General features: G+C 36.2%; 1 protein-coding gene across 1 annotated transcript; it reads right to left on the bottom strand.

Moving 5' to 3' along the window:
* Positions 1 to 260: 260 nt before the first annotated feature.
* Positions 261 to 8146, bottom strand: LOC103720054 (probable receptor-like protein kinase At5g18500). Its single transcript, XM_008809582.4, has 8 exons — positions 7680 to 8146; positions 5741 to 6433; positions 5542 to 5646; positions 5140 to 5262; positions 4644 to 4814; positions 4381 to 4510; positions 1842 to 2051; positions 261 to 781 (listed from the first exon to the last, which is right to left on the bottom strand). The coding sequence occupies exons 2-8, from the start codon at positions 6412 to 6414 to the stop codon at positions 650 to 652; spliced, it is 1545 nt and encodes a 514-aa protein (XP_008807804.1). The 5' UTR covers positions 6415 to 6433; positions 7680 to 8146; the 3' UTR covers positions 261 to 649.
* Positions 8147 to 10248: the final 2102 nt, after the last annotated feature.

Below are 10248 nucleotides of genomic sequence, written 5' to 3'. Positions count from 1 at the left end.
TATAAGTATAGTATATACATCAAAACCTAATATGAAACGAAATAAGATAATAGTATATGCATGCTATTATGAAAATACAATTATAATATTATCAGGAACAACAATATATGATAAATTCAATAATATTCCAATATAACTTAATATATAATGTTAACATAATCAAATATTTTAATAAACATGTTGTCATATAACAATTTACTATTAAAAATTCATACAGATTATGTCAATGTAATATTACAAAAAATATGTTAAGTATCTACTTCGTAAACCTACACTTGGTAGATTGCTGCTAATAAAATAAGGTGTCAGCTTCTTATCCGGCAATTGTTGAATATAGTGCTTCAATTACATATAAAATTCTTCAGGGAAACAAAATAGCAGGTCCAAGAGTTTGAAATGCCATAGGAGCACCGACCACAGTGCAAATGCAAGCACGAATATACAACCTGTACACATTGATATTTTATAGCGTACTAGCTATAAAAGACCAAAAAATTGCATTCAGTCTAAAGAATACAATGCTTCTTCCAATGTACTTGATCTGGATTGCAGTTTAAGTTTATCTAGTCTGTGCGATTAAGTTGTATCAGACCCAAGAAAGCAGCAGTCCCAGATAATGAGAACAACCAAACTTGAAATTGTCTCTTAATCATTTGTATGATGATGATCCATTCCTTGTGCCATTTGATGTCGAATCAGGATTGTCGCTCTTGTCTGAGTCATAGTTCTTTTGAGATTCAATTTCCCCACTCCCTGCTTTGTTACGCCGATGCTTTCGGTCCTGAAAATTTCCCTTAGTCAGACGGCTCCGTATCATAATACAGGTTTCTTCAAAAATTAAACTAGATAAAAGCTACAAAATGAGTATACAGTGACAAGTTAATAAGCAGCTAAAATTTTCTATTCAGAATAATTACAGATGTAGCTAAAATATGTCAGGATAACGAGAATGAAGCTGGACTCAAATAAAAACACTTGACACACAAGCATGTTGTATCTACTTTAAGCAAACAAGAACACATGAGACCACTGGAATGCAGCATGTATTATGCTCCAGCCATCCTGCATCAAGAACTTCGTGCAACCAAACATATATAGTGAAATGCCGGCATCCATATTTAGCTCACATGATGTGAGATGTGTAGTAATTTACGTAATGCTTTCATGGCCTTGTGTGGCATGAAGCCAATCAGGTTGCAGGTGTAAGATGGCTGGTACGATGGTTCTATTCATAAGAAGATGGTGTGGACCCTTGATTTTACGGCATGAGTTTGGCTCTCTCTACTTACGATGTAATGTGCTGAAGTTATGTCAGGTTATAAGGTCATGGCAGGCTTTCTTTTACCAAATAAAAATAAATAAAGAAAGAAAGAAGAAAAAAAAAGATATAATGAAACTAAATTCAGGTACGCATATCTACACTCCTTAGATTGATGCTAATAAAATTCTTGGACAAAAAAAGCAGATTATGGTCAAGAATTATTTAGAGTTCCATTCTTGAACCGCAAATTAAAGTTCTGGAAATCCAGATTTCATAGAGCCGTCTTATCCTTTGTTATCAAAAGAAATCAAGGAGAAAATGTCTCATAATTTTCTCCTTAAATTGAAAGGCCATAGTTCCAAAGAATTTTCGTATCCAATAGTATACTGACATGCATATGTACACTGATTTCCAACTTGCTACTTGTGTTGTACCATCTAGGTCAAGCTGATATATAATTACCATCTATTACATGAGTTTGATCTTGGCCGAATCTTGTATCCCACTTATGTTCTGAACTACTGCGCTAGTTTTACAAGTGCCTCGAGTTATTATAAACAAAAGAGATTAGAACCCAAACCTCATGTGGTATATGGTCATCTGATTCCAGCATCCTGACAACCTGACTCATCTTCGGTCTTTTTTCTGAATCTGGATCAACACACCTCAAGGCTGCCAGAAGAGCCCTCTTGAGAGCTCTTGTAGATGGTCTTGTCGCCATATTTAGGTCTACCACATCTTCTGAGCGCCTGCTGCCCACCATCCTTTTAAGCCAGTCAACCAGATTTACCTGCAATTACCATGAGAGCAAATTTACGAGGAAGATCGCATATCACACTTTTGCATATCTTCCATATGCATGAATTTAATAAATGAAAAGAAACCTAGAGCTTTCAACTTTGACATTTAATAGAAAATGTTATACATTTCAATGGATATGGACCATGGGAAAGCAGGGACAGGTTAGTTTTAGGGCAAAGTGTACAGCATGGTCTAAAGAGAACAAGTTAGGTTTTAAAGCTTGTTACACAGAAATCATTGATCTAAAATTTTTGTGAAGGAGAATAAAAAAGAATGCAAGGGGGAGGAGAAAGGAAACTATATACTTATCCAAAACATACACCATTCTATAATTATTTAGAAGTGTTGTCTAAACATGACTGACTGGTGAAAACTGAAGAACAACAATCACTTACTCGTTTAAAAGACAAGAAGAAAATAGCTTTCAATAGAAAGGTGCTGTAAAGAGCCTTTTCATCAGATTCCTAACATTGAACTTTGGAACCTAGTAACTCTTACCCACTTAATTAGTGTGGTAATGGCCATATGTAAAAATAAACTGAGATCACAACAATTCAAACACTGGGCAATAGCAACAAAGAAATTAATAGCACATATCCATTGCTGGATGTTTGTTCAAAAATTTATTGATCTGAATGATTGGTTTGTACTTTGTACTAGTTTGTGATCCCTCATAAACATGGTCGGCGAAACTATCCCGAACGGGGCAGTTCCGCCCGTTCCGAGCTGTACTGATGGCTCATTAGTATGGTTTGGGCTGTAAAAACGGCATGCTGCCGGAGTCGGAGAAGGAGAAGAGAAAAAGAGAGCGAGTGGGGGAGGGAAGGAGAAGAAGAGGCCACGAGGCCGACTTCACTTAAAAATTCCGAAATTTTTTAGCCGCGGCCAGACCCCTATTTTGTTCGAAACAGGAGAACCGGTTGCGGCATCACTTAAAAATTCCGAAATTTTTTAGCCGCGGCCAGACCCCTATTTTGTTCGAAACAGGAGAACCGGCTGCGGCCTCCATCGGCCCCTTGCGGCTCTCCGCCGGCGATCGCCGCTTCTCCTTCTCCCTCTCTTCCCCGCTCGCTCTCTACTCTTCTCCTTCTCCGGCTTTGGTAGCGTGTCCTCTCCATACCAAGTTGTCCCGCCAAAAAACCGATACGGTACCTGATACCGGTTCCTTCGACCTTACTCGTAAATGATTCTAAAGCCATCAATATATCTTCAAAAAGACCCTCTGTCTAAACACTCACATGGTACCACTGCTAGAAGTTAATCATATGCTTTTTCCATGTCAACCAAAACCTCCATAGATCCCTTTTTAATGTTAGCCACATGCTATTCATAAATATCAATATATATCGAATTTGATAAACATTACATTAAAAAAGAGCATAAATGTCAAGAAGTTATAGTAAAGGGAAGAAATCAATTAAATGCAATTGGAGACGCAGGAGATCAAATAAAAGACCAAATACAACAGAAAAATTAAAGTGGGATTCTTGGTTGAAGCTAGAGATGTAATAACCACATTAATAGAGTCAGAAGCATGGTTTGCCATACCGCTAGGTACCAGACGTACCGTACCGTATCATACTAGGAGAAAATCGGTATAAAACTTCATTTCAAGTCGGTACAAGCCCTGTACCGCCCGTACCGAGGCATACCGAGGTATGTACCGGTCTGTACGAATCAAGGCATACTGAGATAAAAATTGAGAAAAATAGTTAGAGAGCTATTTAGGTATAGAAGTGCACCGTATCCTATCAAACCGAACCGATAAAATATTTGATACCGAGCTTGCGGACCTTGGTCAGAAGCATATAGAAGGATTCTAGCAATTTCATGACCATGACAATAGATTAGAGCAATGGGACAATGTATGAATGTAGATAAGGAACTTAGTGATGAGCAATGAGGATTCCTTGTGTGAAAAGAATTCAAAAGATTTGTTTTGAAAACCATGTAAATGGGAATGGCTTTAATGCTCCGATGGCATGGAAACCATAACTATGCCCAGGTAGCAAATAGCATGGTGAGATATCTTATTTGAAAATGCACAAAATGCCTTTGATCAAGATCAACAATGCCAAAATTTCATGTTTCCAAGACTCCTTAACTATGCTTTGAGTGGTCATAAGATAAACCATTTCCTTAACAGCACAATGTTTTAATTTGATCCATGGTATAGAAGCATCCAAATAAAATAAGTTACGGTTCATATACGGTTTGAAGATAAATGTTTTAGGATCATCTATCAAACCATTATAGAACCATCACTTAACTCATCAAATTGAATTAGATAGATTTAACAAACACCAATACTTTTGTACCTCATTAGGAGGACGCCCATAGTCGACAGGATCTCTCCCAGTAATTGCCTCCAATAGAAGAACCCCAAAGCTATAAATGTCACTCTTTTCATTCAGGAGTCCTGTATTAGCATATTCTGGTGCCACATACCTGCAAATGGAAAACTGAAAATGATGAATACAACAATTAACAATCTGATTGTGTTATATCTCTAATTTTCTAGGAAAACACATTTAAGCTGATGCAAATGATGCTTTGCAAGATATGGGGATAGAACATTTACCCGAAGGTCCCCATTACTCGAGTAGTGATATGGCTTTTCCCCGCACCCAACAGCTTTGCTAAACCAAAATCAGACACCTTGGCATTGAAATCATCATCAATCAATATGTTACTGGCCTTGATGTCACGGTGGACAACTTTTGGTTCAATGGCCTCATGTAAATAGGCAAGACTGGAAGGAAAAAATTCTAATCATAATCTAGTCAAACCATGATGTCCAACCTGACAATTTAACATTCACAGAAAAGGCAAAAAACGAAGACACAAAGACATAACCCATGAGATATGAAGTATGCACATTCATTAACTACCAAGGGCAATTTTCTAAGATCTACTTAAGTCCAAAAATAAAATCATGGAGGTTAATATTCCAGAATGATATAACACTTTCAACCAAATAATTACAATTATAAACATCCATTTAATAAGCTAATATACAAATTTTGGGGAAAAATAATGAGAGAGAGTTTCATTATACCAAGGGCAATTTGACTTACGCTTTAGCTGTGCCAAGGAGAATATTTATACGAGCCTCCCAAGTAAGAGAACCTCGCTGCTGCATGGCTCCATGAAGCCATTGTTCAAGATTTCCATTATTGACATACTCATAGACCAGCATCCTGAGCATTTTTTTAGAAACAACAAACCAATGCTTTAGAAATCTTGAGACTCACCATAATGTATTAAACTCTTGACTTTTACTTGAAAAGAAAATTCAACGTATAAATATTGAAAAAGAATTGTTAATTAAGGGACATGAAAACGTCACATGTTGCTGCCCTCAAAATATATATGGAATCATGCGATACCAGGGTCAAATTTCAAATTGAGCTAAGTAGCCAGGAATAACAGAAGGATTAGATAAGAAGTGAAGCTAAAGAGTAAAGATGATTCTGCACCTTTGAGTGCCCTCCACACAATATCCCAGAAGCCGAACTAAGTTCTTGTGGCGAACATGACCGATGGCATCAACTTCCACCCTAAACTCCTTTTCTGCTTGGCCTCTGCATTCCAAAACAGCACAATGAAAGGAAACCCACAATGTCAAACCTGTGCAATGAGTTTGTGAAATTTTATATGAATCAATTATTAACTTACAGATTGTTGAGAAGCCTCTTAACTGCGACTGGAGTTCCATTGACCAGGCGGCCACGATAAACAACACCATAACCACCCTCCCCGATAACATTATCCTTCGAGAAACGATTGGTTGCAATTTCTAAGTCTCTTAAAGTGAACCAATGACCCCATCCAAGTTGAGAGAACTCTGGCAGGCCGGTCAAAGGTGAGGGGGCATCTATCGGGTAGGTTGAAGATATTCCATTAACTGCAACTATCTCTGAACCTCCTTCACCAGAGTGGGAGCTACCATCTTTTTCAACATAATGAAATGAGCCCGAATGACTATTTCTATCAGCATGACTTGACCTACGCAAGCCCGAATCCACCACGAGCTTATTTGAGTCATTTTCACTGGATCTCTCTTGAATTGTGAGAAGAATTCCTTCATGTGCAATGAAGTCATTGGATGGGACTTGCTCCACCCTTACCTCCTTAATTTCCTTTGAAACTGCAGGTATTTGAGTGGTTGGGAGGCTATCTGGTGCCCTTCTATATTTTCTCCGATTCTGAATAGCAACACATATTACAACTAGAGAAAGAGCAAACAATAGAACAACCCCAACACTTATACCAATTATGACCCATAGCTTAAGACCAAGAGCTGTTTTTTTGGATAGATGTTGATCAAGAGTGCTATCAGATGATGACATATTTTCGATGCCAAAATTCCTGCAAAAAAAGATAGGAAAAGATGAATCTGACTGAAGAAAATATATTGAAGAAACTATATTCAGGGAGTACCTTGCCAGAACGTAATGCATAACAGATAGGAATTAATATAGATATGGACATGCATGCATGCTTACTTGCAGGCAGACATACTCAAATTACTAATCCGATTTCTCTGAGAGGGAAACCAATGAAGGACAAATATAAACATGTTAGAGTTGATATGGACTTATCCAAAGGATAAAAGGACCATCTGCTAATGTAATTATTGAAGAAAATATGTTGAAGAAACTATATCCAGGCAGTACCTTGCAGGAATGCAATGCATAACAGATAGGAATTATAGATATGGCATGCATGCTTACTTGCAGGTGCACTTAGTCAAATGATCAATCAGAATTCTCATGAAGGACAAATCTATATATGTTAGAGTTGCTATGGACATCCAAATGATAAAAGAATCATCTGCTAATGTAATTACTACTGACTTCTAATTTTAGCATTATTTGAACCATTGTAGATGGATCAGAACCAGCACAATGTTAATCAATATCAGTTTGATAAATACATCCAGACCATTTTTGAAGGTAATATAAAGACTAGATAAACAACCAAAATCCAACATTTCCACTAAGTGATTCTTAAATTCTTATAGATAGCAAAGTGCAGTTTGATTATTATTTTGCAACAGCTCAATCTGAAAAGGAAAGGAGCAGCATCCATGTGCAGGGTGGCATGATTTTTCAAAAGCAACCTTCAATTTCTCCCTGAAAAGAAGTTCAAAGGAAGATAAAAGGCAATACGAGGATTGCACAAGATGACAAGAAGATATCAAATAGTAATATGGAAAAAAGAACCTATATTTAGTATATTCATATCCCAGTGCTATCAAAATAAACCCATCAGATTCTCTTTCTTTCTATCAACATAAAAGTTACAACTTTTCAATATCCATATCCCTTCTAACCCTTTCGGCACCAAATTCCAGCACTAAATTTAAAAAAAAAAACAAGGAACATATCAAGATAACAGATTTACAAACCAAAACATCAATTTTGTTGGGGAAAAAAAGCGAAAAACTGAATATTATAATAGAGTTCTTAACCTAAGAGAATCAAAATCCTTTTTTTATTCCCACACCCATTTTCCCTCATCAAATCATGCCATAATTCGATAATTGCAACGCCAAAAAAACAATCAAACAAATAAGTTGCATTCAAATGCAAGCTCCAGTCTTTCTGAGTACCTGTGCACCACGGATCTCCAGCCACACCCAGCACCCCTTTCCTTCCCCTTCCTCCTCTTATACCCGTATCCCCTTCTCGTCCTCCGCAAGAAAAACAAATTAAGAGCACTGTCTTCCCTAGTCCGAGACCCAGCGATTCCAATCAAATCAGGCCCCAACCGACACAGCCGAAGCTACGGAGCCATTTCGCTTGAAGACGAGATCCCGCGGGGGTCGGTGGTTGCCACTCGGGCTTATACGGTTGGTGACGGGCCGATAAGGCCTGGGATCTAAGCTCCAATGGCGCTGTCTGACGCACTCCCAGCAGCGGCAAAGGAAGCAGGGAAGGCCCCACCTCGTTTGAACTCCTAACCCAAACCCAAACCCTAGAAAAAGGGATTGGAGGTGGAGTGGGGTAAGGGAACATGGAGCGAGGAGAGATGGTGAGGGAGGTAGTTTGCGTTTGAGGAGAGATGGAGTTATCAGCGGTAGGTATGGAAGATGAGAGATGGCTTCAGAACGCGGTAACAGAGGGAAACAAACGGCAGGTGGTGACCAGCTTTTAAATTTTTTAATTTTGAAGGAAAAGAAAAAAAATAAAAAAAAAATCTTTATTCAATATATGAATCTCATATAATTTCGTAGATTTTGCATCAAAATTTATTTAATTATCGATTTTGTAAGAGATCATTGAATCATTTTTTTTTTGTTTTTTTGTAAAAGGATGTATATAGTTTCCTAGATAATTTTATTTTTGGATCTAATAATTTTTTTAAAATATAAAATATATATCAAAATTCAAAATATACCTAGTAGAAGCCTATTAGGGATTCGTAAATCTGTATGAAAGATTTTATACTTATATCCAAGGATAAAATTATCTGGAAAGTATAAATATGCATCGTTTTGTACAAAAAGAATAATCTCTTCTTTGGCAAAATCACTTTTTTAGCAGTTTTTTGTGCAAAATTCATTCTAATTTTCAAGGTGTAAATAACAATTTTGAAAAATCCTACTAAGGCCTCTTATGTTTGATGTTTTTCATGAATTTGTGAAGAGGAGTGCCGTCGTTATCTTAGATAATATATATTCAACAACCAAATATTAGGACCTAGATAACTATAGTATACGAGGCCTTCCCCTTTTTGTCGTAAAAAAGAATTACTATAAATAGATTAAGCAATCTTGTTTTCTCCAGTAATTTTATTTTCTCATATAATTTCTAATAACTTTATCTTTTAACATTAACGGATTACAATCTATATTCATGCTTTATTAAAATAAATTTTAACTACTACGATGGTGACAAAGGAATGGGTGCAAAACATATGTAGGTTGGTGTTTGAGATGGAGAGATTCTAGAAAATTATAGAAAATATATTTAAAACAAATATAGTATATTTAACTAGAGTTTAATTCGTAGGGTATGCATTGATATTTTTCAACAAGTAATGATTTTGAAGACTTATAGTTATCGGTATCTTGCAAGTGTAATACTTGTGAAGGTGGATGTAGAGTGAAATTAGGAATTAAGTGTGTTTCTTGGAATTGTCATTATAATAATAAAAATAAATAGAATTCATAATATAATAAGTCTATTTAATATTTCTTTTCAGATTACATATTTAATTTTTAATTAATGAAAATATTTATATTAATTAAAGTATTGTTATTAAGTAAGTAACATCATATGCAAATAACATTGTTATTGGCATGATATTGTTTTTTTGTTGTTCTAATGGAGAAATAATGGTTTTGAAGGGTTTCATCCATGGGGCAATTTGTGCTATTGAAATCTTGATTGTTTATTGGATTTAAGCTATAAATCACTAATACAAGAACATCTCCTCCACTTGCATTTGGCGTCAAATAGGGGGCGTGACCGAGCCAAGATTTTTAATTGACATTATACAATAATAAGTAAATTAAAGAATGTTTTTGTGGTCTATATATTCAAGCTTAATCTTATCAAACACTAGTCTCTGTCACATGCAATGTATATGAGAGATTGAGCATCCAAGGCTCGTGGGGCGATTAATTAGGATTTGAAAGCGAATTATTTTTTTTTTTTATCATTCACTCTCTAACAGTGCAAGCCTGCATGATTTCTTCTGTTAAACTTTCTTCCATAATAGGAAACATAAAAATGTAACTGTTATGTACAGGAGGTTTCATTTTTGTGGGTCCATCTATGCATGGTCTCTTAGAATTCTTTTTTACATCAACATTATTTCAAGTTTAGTTCAGGAAAAACTTACTTCATTTACTAATCGAGGGAGCCTTTGCCATTCCACATAGGGCTGACAACGAAGCCAAGCTGCTTCTGAACAACTTGAGCTCAACTGTTAAGAAGTTTATTTAGGATTGCTTACCAATTAAACAAATCAAGCTTAAGCTCAGTTACAGGCTTGGTTTATTAACTGACCAAGCTTGAGCAGCACCAAGCTCAGCTTGATGATGTTCATAAATAGTAGAGGCAGATAAGATGGATGCAAATTTACTTAAACTTTTGTGAGACATTACATAGCAAATTTTTTTCAGAAATTGCACCACAGTAGCTAACAACTATTCGAGTGTCCAAAAGATTTGA

This window comes from Phoenix dactylifera, chromosome 13, assembly GCF_009389715.1.
Source record: "Phoenix dactylifera cultivar Barhee BC4 chromosome 13, palm_55x_up_171113_PBpolish2nd_filt_p, whole genome shotgun sequence".
NCBI lineage: Eukaryota > Viridiplantae > Streptophyta > Magnoliopsida > Arecales > Arecaceae > Phoenix > Phoenix dactylifera.
This window is presented reverse-complemented; position numbering and strand designations above follow the sequence as displayed.

Bases quoted from the DNA above. Each gene is read 5' to 3' on its own strand.
- LOC103720054 (XM_008809582.4), bottom strand. From the start codon at position 6,414: ATGTCATCATCTGATAGCACTCTTGATCAACATCTATCCAAAAAAACA. The intron at 5,647-5,740 runs GTAAGTTAATAA...TTTGGAATGCAG, and splicing joins AAGAGGCTTCTCAACAATCT to AGGCCAAGCAGAAAAGGAGT. The intron at 782-1,841 runs GTTTGGGTTCTA...GGAAATTTTCAG, and splicing joins ATGACCATATACCACATGAG to GACCGAAAGCATCGGCGTAA.